The sequence below is a fragment of the Atractosteus spatula genome, chromosome 19, assembly GCF_055471065.1.
Source record: "Atractosteus spatula isolate fAtrSpa1 chromosome 19, fAtrSpa1.hap1, whole genome shotgun sequence".
Taxonomy (NCBI): domain Eukaryota; kingdom Metazoa; phylum Chordata; class Actinopteri; order Semionotiformes; family Lepisosteidae; genus Atractosteus; species Atractosteus spatula.
The window spans coordinates 10,294,685-10,318,176 of record NC_142724.1 but is presented as its reverse complement, the minus strand read 5'-3'; the positions used below and the strand labels follow the sequence as shown (position 1 = coordinate 10,318,176).

General features: G+C 35.5%; 1 protein-coding gene across 1 annotated transcript in view; it reads right to left on the bottom strand.

Annotated features, from left to right (window-relative positions):
• Nucleotides 1-23,492, bottom strand: part of cdh22 (cadherin 22) — a 166,373-nt gene that overhangs the window by 111,111 nt on the left and 31,770 nt on the right. Inside the window, exons 3-4 of the mRNA XM_088937318.1 lie at nucleotides 14,246-14,365; nucleotides 4,504-4,671 (exon numbers count right to left, since the gene is read on the bottom strand). Coding sequence (XP_088793444.1) covers nucleotides 4,504-4,671; nucleotides 14,246-14,365 — 288 coding nt within the window. The remainder of the gene's footprint in view (nucleotides 1-4,503; nucleotides 4,672-14,245; nucleotides 14,366-23,492) is intronic.

Sequence of the window (23,492 nt, the reverse complement as noted above, 5' to 3'; positions counted from 1 at the left end):
CATACAGTATGTTGCAAAGAGCACAGTCTGGAACACAATTCAGAATGATTTATAAATATGTAAATGTGGCTGTTGCATGATCAACAATGAGCAGTGTTGCTGATAAGTGAGTTCATTAGAACACAGAGCATCATTTTCTGTGCCATTTGCATAGAGACGGCCAATGCAGAAACTTGACAATGTCTCTTGGTCAGAGTACAGTATAGCTCAAAAACAACATTCTTTCCTCCTTTAAAGCAGAAATAATATTTGATGTCCCAATCACACTGTACTATGGGTCTACAGACAGTGTTATCTGCACATTTATAAATCATTCAAAACACAAAACCCCCTGAAAACAATATCCTGTGAAAGCCACACAGCATATAAAAGCATATTTTTTAAAAAAAAAGTTTTAAAAGTAATAGTAGAGTACCTAGAAACAGGTGTGGGGCAAAATTTATGTAAGGACCACATTGGTTGAAATAGAGCAATTGAATTATAGTACCATCCATCCATTTTCTAAGAACTTCTTCCAATTTAAGGTCGCACGGGAACTGGAACCTACAAACCCATTAAGCAATAGGTACAAGACAGTGTACTGTACGCTCTATATGGGATGCCAGTCCATCAAAAGTTCCAGACAGACATGCACACATTCACACCAAGGCCAGTTTCCCCAGAAATCAATTAACCTACCAGTACTTTGTTGTACTATGGGAAAAATTCCATACAGCTAGCATCCCATGTCTGAAACTGAACTTAGAGCTCTAACACTATGGGGCAGCAATACTTAACACTGCACTACCTTTCCACCCTCTGTTACAGTGCTGTTAATCAGAAATGGCAAAATAATAGGTATCCTTTATTTGTTTATCTGTATATTCTATGTGATCTAATGTATTTTGAAATTATGTCTAATATGAATCAAATAGTATACTATTTTGTGGAATAGGCAAGGGCAGCTCTTTGCCTCATCAAGGGTCACACAGGTTCCTCACAACATCTTTAAAACCTGTATAGCCTAGGACTTCTTATTTCTTCTTTCTGTTCTATCTCATGGAACAAACCTCTTTTTATGCATTCAGAATTTTACTGATTGCAATATTCCAAGTGAGGTGAAAGGCTTATTTTCTGTGAGTTACAACAAAGCAAGCATATTTCATAAATTTCATAAAAAAACATTTGTCTTTTTATGAAAAATATTTGGCTAAAAATAGGACTGAAGGAACAGAAATGGAAAGAGAAGAATGTATATATAGAGAAAATAATTCAAACAAAGAAGAGAGAGAGAAGGGAATAGAGACGGAGGAGTCTTTTCTGTCTAATGACTAATGCTGCTTTTTTTCTTGTCAGGCACCAAGGTTAGGGAAAAAAAGAAATATCCTGTGGACGAGAGCATAAATTCAAACATTGTAATTTAAGAGCTCTATAAACACGATTTCACAGAGTGCCACCACGTATTCCTGTCACATATGAATAAAACTAATTACCCTCAAGGTGAAAAAAGATGTTAGTGCTTATTTTTAACCACGTGAACAGTTATCTTTATTGAATCTTACTATAGTATTAATATTCCAAAAGAAAATAAGCCTTTGGGACTGGAGGGATATTGTTTAGAGTCAGGTCACATTCTACATTCCTGATTGTAGAAAGCACCAGAGGACAGGAGTTTGAAGTTATTTCAGTGCCTAATGGGAGAAGAGGGATGCAGTTTATCAGATGTCTGGACTTGAAAACACTGTGTGAAATGAGTAACGTAACTCCCTTCCCTCACCTACTTTCAAATTTGGAGGTTTATGTCCTATCAGTAATTTAAGCATTATTGTTTATATTGATGCAACCTATTATGAAGTACTTTGAAAAGTCAGGTACAGTAAATAGTAATGTCCTATTTACACATTCAAAAAAAAATAAACTATTCGCTTGTGTTTTTTCTGTTGAGTTTTATGTATTCAGTGTAATTAGGCAAAAACAGCTTAACAATTATGTTTGTTTAAAAAGATCATTTTGATTAAATATTAAGTTTTCCAATTCCAAGATCAAGAACAATAATTCAAAGCCAGTTACAATTGTTATCATGTATTGTTCAGGTGTCAAAAGTAAACATTTCACTTGGTCCTAGATATGAAACCTTGCTGCTAGCGTTACCACACATTGTTTATGTTTCACATAAATGTGTAATGTTTTCTATCTACAATTGAGCTAGATGGCCATTTCCACAGTGGTTCAGCTACCTTCAAGGCATGACTTGCTCAGAGCAGTTTCATATCTGAAAATGGGTCATACATCCCTGGGTTAACTTGAAGGTAAAAGGTCTTCCTGTTTCAGGGTAATTTGTAGCAAGAGGACATGCTGTAGAGAATAAGTGTAAAGAAATGTTTGTTGTTTTAGATGTAATTCAATAAACAACCAAAGTAAGAATATTTATTAATCCCTACATCATTAATATTGTATGTTTACAGTTAATACATTAATATTGTATGTTTACAGTTAAAATATGTCACATCAGATGTGCAGTGCAACAAAATAATGATGATCTCAGAATTACACAGGGAAAGAAGAAAATGGGACAATAAGTACCATCAGCTGACATTAAGTAGTAATGAATGCAAATAGTTGCAGGGATGCATCTCGCTAGCTTGGAATGCTGGTTCAAACACTGCTAAAAATGGATCATGTCATTAGCACCATTAGCCCAGGACTGACCAACCTTTATTCAAGACAACCACAATCTCAGCAGGCTTTATGCTTCATTCTTAAGTTATCTTCCAAAAATCAGAAGTGTAGAGATCATACGAATTGAAAATGCCAACAAAGCAGCAATGTAGCTCTCAAGGACCCCAGTTTGCCATTACTCACTTAATTGAACAAATTAGCTACATTAAATGATTAAACATTTCATGTCATTCAAGTTTTTTTTTTGGAAACCTTGATGACCTGTCAGATACTGTGTGCAGAATTGTGGGTCACTCAGACCATAGCTGGAGTTCCGTGTTGTGAATCCTGTTGGTATACTGTTGGCAGGGAACAGCTGAGGTGGACATTAGTCAGCAAGGTTATTTGCAGCTTTTGGCACAATAGCAGGTCCTTGCCAGGGACCACCAGTTTTGCAGTAACATTAGTGAGAGACATACTATTCCTCCAATGGACGCAGAAAAATCAACATACCTACAAGCCTCTACCGTGCAGATACTGTACTGTACAAGAGCCCTTGACAGCAATCAGAGCCTTAAACAACAGAAGATTCCAAAATGGGTGGAAATACAGTATAATACAAATAGCTACCAAACTTTAAAAAAGAAAATACAACAGGAATGTTGGCAAACAAACCAGACAACCACGCTCAGATATAATGGAAAGTGGTAGTGGAAAGGAGAAAATTATATAACATACACTTAAATCTCCTTCAGAGTGATAACAGTCTAACAGAAAAAAATAACATTTTAAAATCGTCATGGCCAAGAAGTAGAAGGGATAATGTAGGACTAAAACTACGCAGGTCCATTTTAATTGGGAACAAGATAAGCAATGTAAAGAAATGTCCTAAGTACAGGGAATAAATGTGCCCTGTTGGTCTGGCGAGTGACACTGATTAATTTTTGGAGAGACTGTCCAGCCTCCTCCTGGTACGATGTTATGTGTACAAAATCCTTGGTCAATTGGTATTAAAGTTCGGAAAGAAAGCATCTTTGAGAATATTTTTTTCTGTATACAATTGCTTAGATACAGCAATTAATTATTGTGCTTGTTGTATTCCATATTATCTATGCAAAATAAATTAATTACACTTGTGTTCACTCTGTTTTCTAGAGGAGTTTTGTTTTCTTACACCATCGCAGTAGAAAATCAAGTGGAAGAAGTACTGTAGATTCCTGTAGATTACTGTAGTTGTGTCACAGAAAAAGTTGTAGGGTTCATTATTCTGATTATATGAAAAAAACTCCCATTTAAATAACATCTTACTTCATCAAATCAACACCTACTGTAATATGACCGGAAAACTTTTCGGTAGCTAATAGCTACCTAACTTTAATAATTGAAATATCAAAAATTTTGATAATAAAGTAATGTTTAAAACAAAACACGTACTGTACATACTGCATCCAACCATTAACAGAAAGCTACTTATCTCTACCTAACCCTACCCCCAGAGCATGGGATTCAAGGTGGGATTGAGAGCACACAACTGCTTTCTCCTTGGATGGGACACCAGCTCAAGAAAGAGAAACTTACACACAACCAACCAGACTTAACCATTGTGTCTTTGGGATGCTGGAGGAAATGTAAAGGGATGTGAGGAGAATGTGCTGTCTTCACACTTAGTAATCCTCAAACTACTGTATGTCCTGAACCCAGAACCCTGGAGCAGTTAATCTGGAGTAGTAACCATCATACCACAATTCAGCCCATGCATCCTTGTTGTATATGTAATCATTTATATACACTCACTACATACAGTATATGCTTTTCTGTGTATGTACATGGATATACAGTATACTGTATATAAAGGAATTAACTTACTTTGTGGAAACCGAGGAGGGTTGTCATTGACATCAGTGATCACTATTGTAACAGTTGTTGAGCCAGAAAGACCACCCATTTGGCCTGCCATATCTGTCGCTTTGACAACCAGCTCGTAACGATCCTGTGTCTCGCGGTCCAGGTCAGCCACAGCTGTCCGTATAACTCCTGGACAAAAGGAGAGAGGGCCTGGTAAGTGAAGATCAACACCAAAAGATAACTTGACACTCAGGATTGTCTTAGTTTAATTGATGATTACTCCATCTGAATTGCACTGTTATCCCTTGTGCACATTTGGATCTAAAGCAGAAATACTGTATACCCCCTCTCTTGATCAATACAGATCTGTCAGCCTAGTGCTGCCTAGTTTTAAGAGCATTAAAATCTTTTTTGTTCAGCCAGAGCAGAAAAAAAAGAGCCCTCACTTTCACAGACCACAGAGCCTAGAAACTGGAGTTATTTTTTTTTCACTTTTATAACTTATTCCACAAAGTAAATGAGTGTGCTGGCAGAATTTAAAACTAAATAATATCGTATCTACTAAACAATAACTAAACTAAACATTATCACAGATGCCTTGTACTGTATACAGTCCTGAACTTTCTTTTTCTTTAAATAGTGTTTCTGTGTGTATCATTAAAGAGTAGCAGTCACAGAAGCTCAAAGTCCTAAAATACAGTAACACAACCTACAAAAAAATAATACGGTAAAATAGAATCTTATAATTCAATTCAGTTTCTTGTATTTTCACTCAAATTATTCTATGTAACAAATATCATTTTGGGTGTCATTTTGAAAGACTCTCACAAACCCCGTTAGCACCACTATTCTAAGAGAGGAAAATAACAGACTACATTAGTAATCACAAAAAAAAAACACTCTTGTAATTTGATACAAAATCTTGTATTTTATATCAAGTGTTTTGTCTGGAGTGGACTGAGTAAATGTACTGTATATATTTTGCAGAAAAAATACCAAAATAACCAATTCTAAGCAATGTCTACAAGCTCAATATTAAAACTTGTATTAACTTGAATATTATTTTTTATTTCAACTACAATTACTAGAAGTCCTTACTGACAAAAAAGTATGAAATTAAAAACCTGCAAATCTTATTTTAATATTCGAGTGACATATAATAACCTTGGCTCTCTGTACTTCTCTAAACAATCTCCAAGGGAGTAATTTTTATACTTGTAAATCATTCAGAATTACACCTCAGGACACACAATGAAAATTACTGTAGATTTTCAAGCAAAGAAAGTAAGGCATATAGAATTAGGAATAATAGTCATAGTTGTTAACTACTAATTATTGTTTAAGCTAATACTGTCCTTTACATTTAACCAAATTAACCTAACAGTAATACAATTATATTAGACGTGCAAGCATTATTAAAACTCCGAGATACAGTGAAAAATAGTTGTAGAGTATACTGTAATATTAAGAACAGAGGTGTAACAAACTGAAATAGTCTTACACAATAAGTTAAACAGGGAAGCAGAATATAATGTGAGAAAACACGAGTAATGATATTTGATTTGTGTTCTAAAAGTATCCAATATTCAGTGTGTCTGTGGATTATTGTGATAGTAGTTAAAATAATTTAAATATACTTTAAACTAGGATGATGACACTTGCCCTTGTTCATCTACATTTACAGTACATCTACAGTCCCTACATTTGTTGAGTCTCTTTTTTTTTCCACTTTGTTGTCTACTATGTTAAGAGGCAGATGGTGTTTTCTGAAGCTAGAGATCTGTTTGGTACTGTATCCATTCATTATCACCCAGAAAGTACATGCCCTAATAAATCTAAATCTACCTGTTGATTATTCATTTCTGGGAAAATGTTAAACCTCATGATATTAGGGGTTAATTCATACAGGTAGGTAGAAATTACTGTATTTTCTTCTGTAAAGAAATACAGTTTTAAAAAAAGACAAAAACAGCAGTTATACATTGAACATGTACAGAGTAGTGTGAGGGATATGCTGGGGCCAATGGACACTGAAGAGCTTTGCAAGAACATAACTGATTTCAATTTTCAGCTCTTAAAAGGTCAGATGAGATTTGTAACTGGCATCAACATTGTACCTACTGTATTTCTGAGATTCAGAACTGGCCTGGTTTCAGGTGTGATATGGAAATATGACCAATTGGATCTGTGCAAGAGGAAGAAAAGGTCATTGTGGGGGAATTTAAAGTGTTGCTATTCCCACCTGAGCCTTTTCATCATAAACTGAGCAAGGAATACTTATGTAGTCAGAAATAATGTTCAGCGATTTGAGGAGAGAGTGCTTCAAGTTTTATCTGCTGAAATGGGAAAGACATACCTGAAGTTGTTGTTTTTTTTTAAATTAATAACTCAGTACAGAAACATGAACCAATAATCTAAACAAGAAAGCAGTTGAATTAAGTCCATCAATTAACAATTAATGGTGTTTTTGATCTCAGCTCTACCAGTGCTGGGACCCACTGCCTTAGATGTCTTCTATCCCTTGCTTCGCTTTTAAGATCAGGCTAAATGATAGCAATGTTGCTGTCAAATATATGTATATTTGAGATAGAGTTTATCATGCCTCTACACTGAGAATTGCATTTCAGAAGGTAAGAAATTTAACAGTCTATAAATATGAAGCTGACATTTGGTATGAAATCAAATTTACTGGGGCCTGCACACAACTTAATGTTCAGATTTACTAATGTGATTAAAAATAATGATAAAGCTGACAGGAAGAAGATTAGTCCCCATGTACTGTACAGTATGGCATAGTATTCATTGTACAGTATGTGCATTTAAAATGGATAAACCAAGCCAGACTAACACATACTGTATTTAACTGTATTTAGTGTATATTAGGTGCTGCACAGCTTTGAACCTAAAGTAAAATTTACTATTGTCCAATGAAGGTCTATAAGAGAATTTTGGGAGGATAATGCCTTCGGCAGTGTGAGCAGAGCAAATCAAAGTCTTCACTTAATTTTGCTCATCGTCCACTACACTTTTCTGTGTGCAATGGATTTGTTTAAAATGCAAAACAAGAGTCTAGTTTAAATGAAACTTCAAGGCTAATCACAAATTCTAGCCATTCTAGCCTTAGTGCAGTTAGAAATCATCCATTTGAGGAGAAAAATTTAAAGTCTTGTGCGAGCAGGAAGCCACTGTCAAGTGATGACTAGGATTCACAATGAGTTGATTTCTTGATTGAATCAAGAACAATCATCTTCAGTATTTGGCCTCTAGATTTCCAGCTGTTTCAGCTGAGTGAATCATCTATAGCCAGAACTTTCTTTGAAGCTGTCCCCAAGCTGTGTGAAGAGAATCGTCAGTTATGGTGGAAAAAAGAATACAAAGCAAATACTTATAGATTATAACTAAATTATTTGGGCAAGAATAACTTTTACATGTTGCTAACATTAATCTACAATGACTTAAGAGAAAGTGGCAGCACCTAGCTGCAGTATTACAATTCATAAGAACACAGTAAAGGTTAGTAAACCAGAGGAGGCCTTTAAACCAATCTTGATAATTTGGTTTTTAGCTGTTTAGTGAATCAAAAACATGTATTTGGTTGTTTTCTGAAGGACACAAGGAAATATACAGTACTTTGGCAACATGCCCGAGACATTCGTTCAAGGTATGTTGCAACCCTTTATTTATAAGAAATGAGTAGTATGTGCAGTGCTAAATGCACACCTTCTTAGTTTCTAATATGTGAAACCATAGAAACAAAGAGATCGATGTGGAATCCAGCCTTCAGATGGCTCTGCACTCAGTTTTACACTTTCCGATGCTCCTACCCCATGCTATTCACTCACCAGAATTCACCTTTTCACCTTCTCCTAGTGACGGCTCTGTAGCAGCAAGACCATGTTTAGAATTAAGAGTACAGAAATGTAATAATACAAATCTCGCTAATCTCTCTTGTCTTGAACTGAAAAAAAAGTTAAATTTTTTCAAGTCCTTTGAGTCAGTTTCTCCAGAATGCTGTTGAGATGGAAGTCTGACCAGCAGTATATACTAGCTCCCTAACACAAACCAGAATGCAATAAATTTGGTGAAGTGGCAGACATCGACATCTCTTAGTGTACATGCATATCTGCCCTCTGACCCTAGCTAGATGCCATCTGTCATAAACCCATTGGAAACACCAGAGTGATCCAATAATGAAGAATATTCCATATGGGGATGACCACTACACCTGATGAACTCACAACCAATCAAAAATCTCTACACAATAGTTTGTGATATTCTCTGAGACACTGGCAACTTACTGTACATGGCTGTGAACATCAGCGTCTGAAATGCAACTGTAACAAACTTACTGTACCTAAAAATATCTATTGGACTGAGAGAATGTACAGACTCCATCTATACATTTGTTTTGATCTTCCAATAGTATTTTCACCCAATCACTGAATAATACAGTTGGACTTTTGTCAGCATTACTTAATATTATTGAATATTCAGTGTACTGTACTTTCTCAATTTTTCACCCTCTAAATCATAACTTGCAGACCGTGCTGAATCCGGAAGACTTTGTGCACATTCAATTCAAGAAGCTGTCTTCTAATCTGAACCTTCATTTCCCTCTTTTCCTGGACCAACCAGATAACTTTGGCATAGTCAGCAGATAAAGATTTGACAAGCTGTACCCAAATCTGGCATTCCATGTCCCATGGGACTTTAGAAATCACATTAGAACTTCACCTCTGGCCAAACATAATTAATTTCTAATTAATAATTAATTAATAACATAATTTTCTTAGTTCTTAACTATACAATTAATGGTAATAAAACTCAAAAAACTAAGCTGCTATTTCAAATACAGTATCTGTCTTTGCATGTATGAATGTTGAAGTGTTTGCATGAGATCATTATGAGTTGTTCTGTAATTTATATAGTCATCATATTTTAATCCTGTTATGATATAATGCCTGAGAAATTGATCAGACATTTGTATCATGGTAGATTGATTCATAATATACTGTATACACTTGAATTTATTTATTTGGCATTTTTTACTATTATATTTAAAAATCTATAATGTATTCTTTTAATGTGTGTGCATGTCCCCATTTGTTCAGATTGTATGATTCCTAGGAGACATCAGGTACTCCTTGAATTTACTGTCCCTATTTCTAATTGTTTCAGAACATTCAAAGCAACACATTACTACAGTTCATTGGATTTAGTATTAACGTCAACCACTGCTACAGTACATACAGTATCTGTAAATGTTTCTTGTGGCAAAAAATAACAGTGACAATGGTATAAATGCACCTTTTTTCAAACTGTAATTAAAATGTGCTTCTTAATGTGAATGCTTAATTAATCCAACTAATTATTTCATTGCTTTTCCTGCATTTTCATGTTTTGATAAGTGTAACAAAAGGACTGTCTGCAGCTATACACTGCAGACTGTTTTCAGAAACAGTCTGAGTATACTGATTATTTTCTCATGACAGCAAAAGAAATACTCCTGGTTTTCCCTAATACATTTATATTGGTCAAAGTACTTGAGATTGTTCTTCATCAGGTAAGTATTGTACAATTTCATTAGAAACTCTCATTAAGAAAAGGTACAGGTGCTGAAATAATTGACAAAAGCTGGCTGCTTTGATTATGATAAACAGAACCATTTAGAACATTCAAATTTACTTTTATTTTTATTAAAGTAAAATTAATATGTTCAAAGATTCTATGTTTATTTGCTGAAGCTATTGTTGGCTTAAATACTAAATATATGTATTTATTAAAAACATATGAATGAACACATTATGATTAAAACACATGATGAATAAAAACACAACTACAGTATATACAGTAAACACATGGCATACACCAGTTACACTATACACAAATATTATGTATACAATTCAGTGATCTTCAGAGACCTTTGTTCTATAGACATTAGAAAGTCTGGAATTCTGCCTTTATAATCTAAAACTCCTTAAAAAACCGTAACAAGAAAGGGCACTTTAACTGCCATTAAAGACATGAAAGGCTATAGAGTGAGAACCTGATATAGAAAGAAAACTATATGGAGAGAACTGCAACCTAATAAACAAATTGTTTCCTAATCAGGATTAAATCTCTCTCTTTAAACAGATGCTCATAAATGAATTTCTTTATTCTACATCAATATCAGACAGATGTTTTTAGCCTACAGATTTCACCATAAGGAAAATCAGAATTTTCAGTAAATAAAACCACAAGCCCAGTTATTTGATAAAGCTCAGAGTACAGTGCTCAGAATTCAGATTATCTGGACATAATTTGGTTTCAAATTTCATATTAAGGAGGCACCCTCTCATGATGCTTGCAGAGGAAGAATAGCATGATGGATGAAGATGATCATTCTTTGCTTCCTGTTCCATCTACATGTCTCCTCTCTTCTCTCCTCTCTTATTTCTCTGTATCTGTAAACCAGTATTTACAGTATACTATGGTCCAATGAAGGTTGATTTAATGACCTGACTAGGAAAGGCCTGGTTTCTGTTAAATGCTTATTATTCAGTATCCAGGCCTTAATTGATTTACAGTGAGTTAAATTAACCTGAGTAAATGATCCTTTCGGTCATCAGTATTTTCCTCCATGTTTACTTGTTTCTTTGTCAAGGGGCAACTACAGTATGTAAATACAGCCAAACAATACCATTGTTCAAAACCATCTGAGTAAGGTATTCAAGCTGCAAAGTGCAAACGTTGTTAAATTTGCTGAAACTCAGCTAGCCCTCACCCCCCCTGTCCTGCACCTATTAATGAGAATACTAAAGGGCAAATTGCTTGCTATTTTAAAATAAAACCAATTTAGTTCCAGCTATACTACAGCAGATTCATCTTTGTTTGGTATTATTTAAATTGTCAACTGGTCTCACAATTGAGATATCCATCAATACGATGTGTCAGTAGGTTGTTGCTATTTTCAGGCAAAAGAAACATACTGTGTTTGTAATTTATATGATAATGTTGCTTAACAACTTAAGTCATAGAAAGAAGTACAACAGGGGGGGAAAAGGTTTGCTGTAGGTTGGCGATATTTCACAACATAAGAAAGCATACTGCTAGGTTATATAATTATATACAATAAACTATGCAATTAATTTAAAATTATTGATTACATACCAGAAACATGATTAATAAATGCTAAATTTACTATTTACTTATTTAGTTTACTATTACCAAAGCAGCTGTTTAATATTATGAGAGCTTTCTTTTGCATGGATAATAATCCCAGATAAAAAGTGAACATTAGGTATTTAATTAAATATAACACAAAGACAAAAAAATATAACTCAAATGTTTAGTATGCTGCTGAAGTACAAACAGCAAGCATACTGTATGCTTGTCATGGTCAGATTCTGTTTTTCTTGTTTTACTAGGACTTGCAGTCAGCTGCACCTGTATCATGGGGATTGAAGTATCCTTTTTAAATCAGAAAATTAATTAAATAAATGAGCCCATAAAATACAGTACCAATGCATCATTGCATGTAGGTGTGCGAGTACTATATACAATATGTTCATATGTGGCACGTGCACACTCAAGAACTTCCGAGCCCCGGCTCCGAACTAACTAGCGCCTTTTTATAAATCAGTGATCTCCACTATGCCAGAAGGCTGGTCTTCTGTCATGAGAAAGTAAAGCTATCAAACTGAAGAGAATTGTATGTACAGTATAGCTGAATGCATGACCTTTCCCAGTGGAGCTATCCAATCTATTTTTGGAAATACAAACAATTTTACTTCATTTTCATTTTTCCCCTTGCAATACTAACACAGCACTGGCAAACTAGTCAAAAAACCTAGTAGGTATCTAAACAGGTATATTACAGAATGTACTGTATACAGTTCATCCAATGCCCAAATGGGCAAGAGTCAGTCCAAATCAGTATACCAAAAGGCTTGCCTGAAGACTTAAGCTTTACAAGCTACAGCAACAGCAAAAACAAAACTTTCCTCAGGCCACAGGTAATTCAAGACAAGAAGTCATTGAGTCACTGAAAAGGCTGCTGAACAAACCACTACACTACTTCGTTCTTTTCTCTCAGTTTTGAAGACAAAGCAGAGAAAATAGGAAGCTAGGAGATCTGGTTTCCTGCTTATGAAGGCAGTCCTATGGACACCTACGCACCCAATTAGTGCAATGGAAGAAAAACATTCTAGTAAATGCACTGTGTAAACATGCTGCAGGGTAAATCACTGAGTGAAGGGCTCTGGGGCATAGAACTTTGAAATACTTGCACTCTTCGCCAGTTTACTCTTTCTCATTAGCATCACACAACTGTCTGAATTCTGAAAGAGCAGCAGGAATTTGAGGAGGAGGCAAAAAGAGGGAACAAGGGAAGATGGATAAGACAGAAAGAGAAAGAAGTTTTGTGCATTAGACAATCATATTTGTGCTCTAGTGTAGACAAATCATGAAAGACGTTTATCGCTTTAAGAATATTATAAGAACACTATTATTATAATATTATTAGTTTTGTTTTGAAACTAAAGACTGGGAAAGATGTCTTAAAAAAGAGATAATATACTGTTTGGAAAAGTGCATTTTCAATGGTTTCCATAGTCGAGTCCACCAACCAAAAAGAATGTTGTTTGACATCTTTAAGCTGTGACTGGCTGCAGTGTTTCTTGCTACAGCTCTATATTCTTAAGTATTAGCAGTAGCAAAAAAATATTGTTCCCACAACACAAAATGTTATCAAAGCAGAAAGGGACACAGAACTCATGATTAACTTAAGTTTAAATATAATTTTGAATTTTCAAATGATGGAAATTTATCATATGCATTACTATGGTGTGATTATGGCAGCTTTGGAACAGAGATACCAGACTCTATTTCTTAAAACAAAAGCACAGAAAATGTTCATTTTATATTGTATATTATTTTAAATACAACTATTTTATCTACTCACATATAGTTTAGAAAGAAGAACCTGACAGCCTTTTTTTCCTTAATAGGTAAATGTTTTGCTAGACAAGAGCTGTTGACAGTTCTGGCTTAGGAAGAGTATATACTGTAAGAGGACTCTGTGGCTTTCTTCTCCATTGTAACCTTTCTCATCTGTACCTTTAAACAGCTTTGTTGAGCTCAATAACCATGCACAATTGCAAAGGCCAGACTGAGTAGTGAGTCTGTCATCGCTCTCTCCTGAGTCAGGGTCATTCATCATCCTAGCTCGAGGAGAAATGGAATTAAACCAAGAAGACTAAAAAAGGAATCATTAAAAGTTTAGTGCTTTCCTTCAGGGACTCTGCCCCTAACAGGACAGCAAAAGCTACAAGGGTTTCTGAAAGCTCCCAATGTATTTACTTGCAAAAAATAATACAGAATTGCAAAGGGGAGGAGTGTCACTCTTGTGCACTAAAAAGGCTGAATGTAGGGAAAAATAAACAACTACAAGTTAGACTGTAGGTTTACTACATTGCTCTATAGTGGATTCAAATATTGATTTTTTTTCACTTGGCATCATCATTGTTTTTTTGCAGTTTTGCAATTATTCAGAGATTATTCTTAATAAGATCTGGTTTTCTATAACAATAACAGTGCAGGAAAGCAGGTGAGTCTGTCTCTGTATAGGAAGTCACTCATTTCAAGGTTTCATGAGCTGCTGATTCCTAAAACCTTCTGTGAAAAAAAATAAAGTTAAATAGAATCTGAATTCCTGAACTCCACCGTGGGTATGTAAAATACATTAAAACGTTCTGCTGTGTTTGCGATGTTCGTGTCTTACCAGTCCTGCTGTCCACAGTAAAGAACTTCTCTCCGTCCAAGACACTGTACACCACTCTGGCACTGCTGCCGTAGGTGGGGTCATCTGCATCTGAGGCTGTCACCTTCATCACTGATGTCCCTGTAACCAAACACCAGTCAATGCAAAATGCAACCAGAAAATTAATTAAGTCATTTAAATTCAGAAATTCACGGTACAGTATGCACATGATGGTGTGCATTGGATTATGAAGGCCAAGTAAACTTGGCATTCTATTTTTACTCATGCTGTATTTGCCATAACCCATGTTTTACCAATGTGAGGGTGCTATGCACACCACTGGAAATGTGCACAAGTGACATTCATCCATCTTATTGTGAGTCCATGCACATGAGCTGTTAGCACTGCCTTGAGGAGTGGTTTTGCTTTCCCTCCTAACCATGCAGGAAGACAGGCACCTGGTACTGTATATCAATGTGGCAACTATTGTTGGGATTATCTAGGCTGATACCTATGATATCCACACTGATTCATACCCTCCCGATTCCAATGGCTTTGGGCCAATCATGTCCCACAGTATAGGGACTCTGGGTCACAGTCAGCTAATGGAAATATTTATGTCTATACTATAGGACTCTTCCCACACTCATAAAAAGCTTCTTGTGTCTAATGGTAAACCTGTAACTCAGTAGATTCAATAGATTTGGTTCTTGCCAACAAACAAAGAAGAGAGGGGAGGCCCATTGTCTGCGGGCACATGTGTGGATGGATTCTGTCTGGATTTAGGTACAGAATGGTAATATAGAAGAAATTTAAGGCCTGACATCAGAAGCAAAATTATTAATGATCAAATAGCACTACAATAAAAAGGATGGTCTAACCTTCTATATTTCAGCACAGTCAAGTTCTAGTTTCTATTTTTTATTTATTGCACAATTGCAATATATTTTATTACATACAGTACTGGCCCAGTTTGACATTTCACATTGTATTTATAAGTCCTACTTCACAGTAACAACCACAGTGCACATACAGTACAAGGAGATGAGCAAGGTCAGAAAAAACTCCTTCAATCTGCCAGCTCATGGATCCATTCAAATCTCTGGCGCCACTTATTGGAAGTTCAGTGTTGAGTGAAGGAGTGGAACATCCCTTATCAGTGTCACTGCTGGCCAATCCCTGGCTTCCTGGAAGTGTTGGACAACCGTTCCCTTGTCAAAGTCAATGACATCACTCAGGTGTTAAACTTGTGACACCTGGTGATACAGTTCATTGATACAGTTGATACAGCGATACAGTTCAAGTGTAACACCTTTACTGGCAAAGCTGCTTGGGAATACCAAATTAGGAGACACAGAAACATAAACCAATCATGGATTCTTCTAACCCTAAATAATTATTGGACCAAAACTTTACTATTACACAGTATTACTTTCAAGACCTACTGAATGGCCTGGACAGTACTCCTGTATAGTAATATACAGTAAATTTTATCTGCATGGCTTTTCACAGGGTCTACACTGTGTGGGTGACAAAGCAAAAGGAATTATAGGATTTTTAATTGCCCAGATGTTTCCTAGATCACTCTTATCTATGGCCAGTCTTGTTCGGTGCCTTAGATTTTACATTATCAGGTGGAGCAGCTTCTGGCAAAGGGAGTCTTATCTCCATTCCTGTATAAAAAGCCTCTGAGAAGTAACACAACACAGCAACGCTGAGCCTTGTGACCTTTCTCTGCCCCAGTCTCCATGTCTGGGTTTATTAAAACACCTTTCTCAAGGACAAGAATGGAAATGACCTCTCTCACATTAAGCACAAAGTAATTACTGACAGTTGGTGTTGTCCTGAAAGCTCACAGCTGTAGGTACTGTACTGTAGGTTTCCCAGAGACATGTCATGCTGCCATGTAGCCACCAAAGTACCATGAAGGTAATTACGCTAATTAGAGAGACGTGTCACTGGCCTGTTTGTTTGCTGTCATCATCCAAGTTCCCATGAGGAAGGAGGTTGCATTGAACACTCGTGTGAATCTACTCAGGTCTCATCATTAGAATAACCTGGCCTTTCTGTGTGTTCCCTAGACAGGTCTCCATATAGCTTAGCGATCAAACAACTTAATGTGATTCAGGTCACATTTATTTTATCAGTGACTCAATATGTGGCTCATTTCTACTGACTTTCAATGCTCACAGCACTAGAAGACTTAATGTTTGATGTTTTGGGGGTGATTTTCAATTGAAATAAACTGACCATTTTGTTCATTGAGTTAGCAGTTGTCTGATAAAACTAAAGTCTTCATTAATGTCCCAATCTTGTCAATAAAAGTTCTGAGATAGCTCAAATGTAAAGTTACATGTCATTTCATCAGTACCATTTGGTTTTGTCTATTTGGATGATTTGTCCCAGTTTAGTATAACAAGAGATTTACTTACAGAACCCTTTTGTGGTTTCAACCTAAATTACTCCTATGTGCCTGTGCAACTTGACAATCCCCTCTAGATATTAACACATTTGCACATTTATAAATAATACCAGGCTGAGCCAGAGAATGCAAAGTTCCAGAAGTAACAATACACATAAAAACATGAACCCAGAGAGGAAACTCAGATATTTCCTCATTAATTAATAGCACTACTGCTCTTGCTGTGGTTATTTCATTGATTCATTGTTTTCTGTTTGTTCATATTCTTTTTCTTGTTGTTATTCTTCTTCTGTTAAGACCGCTGCCATTTTTAGGAGTGATATTAAAATAATTCATATAGCTACAGTATAAGATTTTAATGAATCAACTGCCTTTTTTATTGCATCTGCATGGCCTAGAAAACTGTGTGAAAGACATATTCAAATTAAATAGCATATAAGAAACATTGAAAACAACACAAATTATGAAGCACGCAAAAAGTTGGAAAATGATCATCTTGTACACCTGGCCATGTGCCTTTAACACTAAAGTATTCTTTTATGAGACTGCTTTCTTAATTTTCTCTAGACAATAATCATCATGAGACCAGACAGTTTTAAAGTGCCTGGGGGTGGTTGCTGTGAATTCACTATATACATGCAAATGCTACAGTATTGTATCTATATTGAAAAGAGAGAGGGAATTGCAACTCTGTAATGTATTGTCTTGAATACAGTACTGGTTTCCTGAATTAGTAGTGTGTGTGAGAAAAAAGTGCTTAATACAGCAGTTTGTCAGAAAAATTCCAAAAGTAGCACAGGAAATAACCCAGTTAGGAATAAGATTATTAGAAATTTTATTTTCCCCTCCTGTATCGTGTTTATTGTGTGCTATTCTCATTGGTCTTGCACTACAATCATTAAATGAAGACAGAATAGACTTCTTAAAGTTGCTGGTTTTTTTTTTCTCATATAGGTATTAAAAGAAGTAAATGGACTTTAATTTAACTTTACGGTAATCAAACAGACAGAAGTCTCAAGGCCACAATCCTAGTGCAATAAAGACAAACACTTTAAACAGTTTAAGTATGTTGGACACTAAAGAACTCTTCCTGCTTTCCTTTCTTATGGTTGTAACAAATTGTACCAATATTTAATGCTATACTTTTTCTGAACTTATTACTTCAATTTCTACATTCATCGTGATGCTTCGTATATACAATTTAATGACATGACCCCGACCTGGACATTTAGCCAGCTAGCTCATTGGATTTTAGAGTAACTAATTTATCTGAAGATTTTATCCTGTCGTTTCTTAAAAGCAATATCTGCTTCAACAACAACATGGTTGGGTATTTGGTTTCACAAACCTTTGCGTAAAGAAGTAACTCCTCTTCTCAGTTTTAAAACCATTTCAGCATAGTTTCCACATGTGTCACATTTCATATTTAATGTTGATTCTAAAGATTTCCAGTGATCTGATTATAGTATGTCAATATCTTTGAGAATTTTGAATATTTGAATTAGATCCCCTAATAATCTACTCTGTTCAAGACTAAAAGGGTTTAATTCTAATAACTTGTCAGTAGAACATCCCTTTAATTATTCTTTTAAAGAGAGATTTTCTTGATTTCCTATTTAAGTACATGACATCATATTGATTGAACACAGAATTATATTTTCAACCTGAAATAAAAATAAGAGTAGATTGATAAAACTACCCAATAAATTCTGAAAACGAATTCTAAATTAATATTCTTGCTTTGATCATATTTGTTTTTTGATGGTGTTAGTACTGTATATGTATTTAATTGCTTTTTATAGTAATTGTTATTTATACAATTGCATGGGCCTGTTAATTCAATTATGTTTCTATGATTCTATCAATTTCAAATTTAATACAATGGATATTTTCCTTTCACATGGAGTGAGAATGTTTGTGGAACATATACATATAGTGGATTTTCAGTAATCCAAATGTTTTCTCTGATGAAGGCTTTTGTGCAGGATAATTAACAAATTGTTCAATAAAATATATTTTGGAGCTTAGAGTGTGCATCCAGCCAACTCTACTTTTGAATTTAACAAATACAGATTATCCTTTTATTTTTATCTAATTATTTCCATAGCCAATCCTGCATGTAACAGAAATAAGACTTATTGGTCTATTATTACTTTGTTTTTGTCAAGCTTTGCTTCATTTAGGCACAACATTGCAATTTTCAATTCAGTTGGTTCTACCTATCTTGAGAGACTGATGAAAGAGTTTCATTAATGCCTAATGAATAACGTCTCTTTTTTTAAAGTACAAACAGTAGGGTGCCATCTACCCTGGAAATATGTTTATCGGATGTGATTCTAGTACCTGTACCTACTGTATAGTTGACAGTTCTGTCACAATTAGAGCTAACCTTCCATAGATTTTTGTTCCATAGATGTTACTTGTAAAACCCATAAATAACAGTATGCAGGTCAGAATCACTCTAAATACAGTGCTTGGAAGGGAAATGAAGGAAGACATGAAAGATTGGTTTCTTAGTGATTAGCAGTTGGCACTCTTTAAATATGGAATGGAAGGTTGGGGATACTGTAGTAAATTACATCGCTCTCTGCCTGGCTTATCTAGGTAACTCACTCCCTCCAAACATCATGAATGCCTGAGCTGCAGTATTTGACAGAAATCCCCTCTGTAAATACGATAAGAGATTATTTTTTCCCAGGGCCCCTCACTGTGTCAAAGACTTTTTCCCTTTAGCTGCTAGTTATACTCACCTGTAGACTCTGGCTCTGGTAGCATCTGGGCTAGAGTTAATGGAATCTGTGCTCCCTGAGTGTTTAGTATAGTTTGTGTGTTTGTTCTTGGCCAGAAAATCAGGTGGGTGTCTCAGTGTAAATGTGGCAGATATTAAAGATGAACCATGTTAGATCCGAATGGGATTAGCAGGGGCTGAGTTCCCAGGCAAAGGTCTTGACCCTAACCTACTCTGTTATTGCACCTTTTGTATTTCAGCCAAAATTCAATGGCTGTGTCATCCAGAAGATTGAATTAAAAAAAAGTACAATAAAAACATCGATAACTTTTCCAGATCTTGTCCTTGCTTGACATTTATATTTTAGTGCACCAAAGTAAAGCAATAAAATGACTTCCATTTAATGAGAAGTGTTTCAGTTCTTTTTCTTATTTTCCACTAGCTTACAGTTTATGGCACCTTCACATTGAATTAGTCCTGTAAATTAAATATATTGAGAAAAGAAGCATGGCAGATTTAATAATCACATATAATCACCTATACTGTATGTGCTAATGGAGCAAAAAGACTACAAAGACACCACTTTCTTCTAATTTAACTGAAGATAGTAATGTGAAGTTTCAGTCATTTTAAGAATCAAACCATTTCAGATGTCAACAATACAGTAAATGTCTAAACTACTGAAATTCAGCATGTTGAATAGAGCAGCTCCCTAATCCCTAGTGTGATTACTAAAACAGTCAGTCTCAGAGTAATCTTAAGGTAATAATTGAAATTAGTATAAATGGTAAATTCTGCACTTCAAAAAAGAAAAAATAATACAGATTACATTTATAGTTATGTGCAGTATATGATTCTGTTCTATACATATCGGTTCTCGCATTTCTGGTTATTTGCTGCTTCTTTTCTTTCTCAAATGACTTGACACCTTTCCTAACTTTGTTAGCTTCTTAGCTTATCCTGGCTTAAAGTGTTTTGAAGGAAATGTGTGGCAACAAAACATGCAAAGGTAAGTGCACAAAATGAACATAATGAACATGAGGGGCGCTTGTAAATTATACGGTATATTATTACATGCATTTTCCTTTTCAAACGTAAGAGAATGACCTTATTTTAAGGTCTTGCATACCACTCGAGTTCTTTTGGGGAAGACGTAATTCTCTATATAAGCTTAAAATTTACTGCACTTTTCCCAAGTGAAAAAAAAACGTCTGTGTCCAGTTAGCAAACAAAACTTCTTATTTTGTATGAAGCCAAGAGGGAAATATACTCTATACAGTACAATCAAATTTTAAGGAATTTAATTTTATTATTTGTTCCTTGATTGATTGTCTGGTGTTATTAATGTGCCATATTTTCCCCATAGTTGTTGAGCTGATTTCATTTTAAAAAATGTGGTGAATATACAGTATGCTTAATGTGTGTTACTGTAGTTAGCGCCTGTTTACTCAAGCTAAATTTGTGTGATCATCAGGCAGTGTGAAAGATTTGGAATGCTGCATGTGAAAGCAAAGGCTTCTATCAGCTACGTACTTCTCACACCCACCTTAGAGACTGACTTCAAAACAGCTGGAGCCAATGATTTAGTGCTGAGTGAATTACAGCAAAAGAAGAACAGGTCTAATATAAACAATACAAATACACACTTAGAGAAAAAAAATAAAAATCACACATTTTTTTTTACACTGGGGAAACATAAAAGCATTGTAACTTGTGATACTAATATTTTCCTTGTTGGTATTTTTTTCTTGTGATAAAATAAGCACAGATGTTTTGTGCTTCACTGTTAGGTTTCTTTCAAATCCCACAACTAACAATGTAAAGTAAAATAATTCCACTTTAAAAACAGTGTTGAAGATGATATAATCATTTTTTATTGCTTTTGATCCTTCAGTCTTAAATAAGAAAAAGAGTTTATTTCGAGATGACTGCTGACATCTGCTGTTTTTCCATATCAGAGCTCAGCTGTTACCTTTACACAGTCTTTCTTCTTGCTATGTGCCTAATGTATCTATTTTCACCTCTTGCAGACCCTGAGAAAAAGTCAATGCCTTTGTTGTGAATACCACTGCTCTGCAAGCAAATAACTTCACACAAATGCCACATACCTGTATCTGTTGCCTGTGTAAACAAAGGGCAGCTTAGAAGACCATTTGCCCAGGGAAAGTCTTGCCCAAAGCACTATAATGTACATCACTTATGCATTATTATTTTATTATGTGAAATCCATAATGGTGGTATGGTGGTGCAATGGTTTGTATTGATACCTTGCAGCACTGGGGCCCTGGGTTCAAATCTGGACCTAAGGTGCAATCTGTGGTGGAGTTTGTATGTTCTCCCCATGTCCTTGTGAGTTTCCTCTGGGTGCTCCAGTTGTCTCTCACAGTCCAAAAACACATTTGTAGGTTAAATGGCTTCTGGGAGAAGTAGCCCTGTTGTGGGTATCTGTGTGTCTTCCCTGTGATGGACTGGTGGCCAGTCCAGGGTATACCTTGTCTTGCGCACATTGTGTGCTGGGATAGGCTCCAGATCCCATTCAACCCCGAACCGGAAGAAGTGGTTAGAAAATAAACAAATGAATAAATGGAAATCCATAATCAGTGCTTTGAAACTTATATACATGATGCACCACTAGGTGGTCAAGTGGCCTATAAAACTGTGATACTGTATACCTAACTGTAAATCCTTTCTTTTATTCATTCTCTCTGCCAGATGTTGGTCTTTTTACACTTATTTTAGTCAAATATAAGGATTCAACTCAGCTGACTTAATAATTAACACTCAATAGCATGTGTAAATGTAAGGCCAATGTCAAAAGTACAGTATACTTCTGTCTAACAGAAGTAGAAGCCAGCTTCACAAAATATTAAGAAGATAGTAACAAATGAGAGAAAGCCATTTGGCTCATCTAGGCTGTTACAAATGAGAGAAAGCCATTTGGCTCATCTAGGCTGTGTGATGTTCAATAGTTAATTGATCCATTCAGCCATTTTTTGAAAGAAGCATTTTTTAAGATCATGACTGGATAGCTACTTTATACTGTATTACAGCTTTTTATATTTATTTCGATATTCGATATTAATACATTTCCTTATACGGTATATTCCTAATATATTCCTAATATATTGTGATGCCTCACATAGATAGATGTGCCTCACAAGGCATACATTTCCCTCTGGTTTCTCTTTTGTCTTTTTTGAAGCTTCTCCTTAACCAATATGGAGATGGGCAAATCGTAGGCAATGTGAGAGGTCCAGCAATCACTGAAGCAGCATCATCTGTGTGTCCAGAAGAGCGCTGAGCAGAGAGGAAGACAGTGATAACCAGGAACAGAGGCCAAGGATAAACTCTGCTGGATTGCCCCAGCTTCTGCCCAGATACCTCTGTACCTATCGCCTGTCAGGAGGCAGCATATGTTTTCCAGCATGACAGCTTAAGTAAAGAGAGACACATACAGTATACAGAAAAAAATCAGATTCATTTAGGAACCCAGTGTAAATCATAACCCAGTGTAAAACAGCAGAATCACAGACAGCAAAGAAAGAAGTTCCTTTTTATATCTTTTATGTCTTTTTGCTTTTGTGGTAGTGTATCTTTCAATTGATGTTTTATGGAGAGATACAATGTTTTTATTGCATTGCTGCTCCTTCCCAAATTAAAATTGTGAGTTCTTTACTGATTTTTATTGTAACCTTGAATCCATTTCTGAAATCATTCCATTGGCTTTCATGCAGAGCTGACACTGTCAAGCCCAGGCACTGGTGAAAAAAAACAGAAATGTTAAAAGTAGCGCTGAATATGCAAGCAAGATTTTCCATCATGCAGCCAGGTTACTTAAATATATCTTTGTACTCTGCCATGCAAACAATGAACAGTAAACTGGGGCAAGTTTGATTTGTGTGTGTTTACAATTCACCATAAGACAGCCCAGTTTATTATTCTTTGGCCGTGTGACAACTCACATGTCGTGCTATCTAAGAATTGGACAGTTGATGGCAGAAAGAATGGATAACAGAGCCAGGCTCTGCCCACCAGTGCCCGTATATTTAGCTGCTTGATGATGAAGCACTCATCATCCTAATATGTGCCCCCTGCCAAGGAATGCAAATACATTCCCT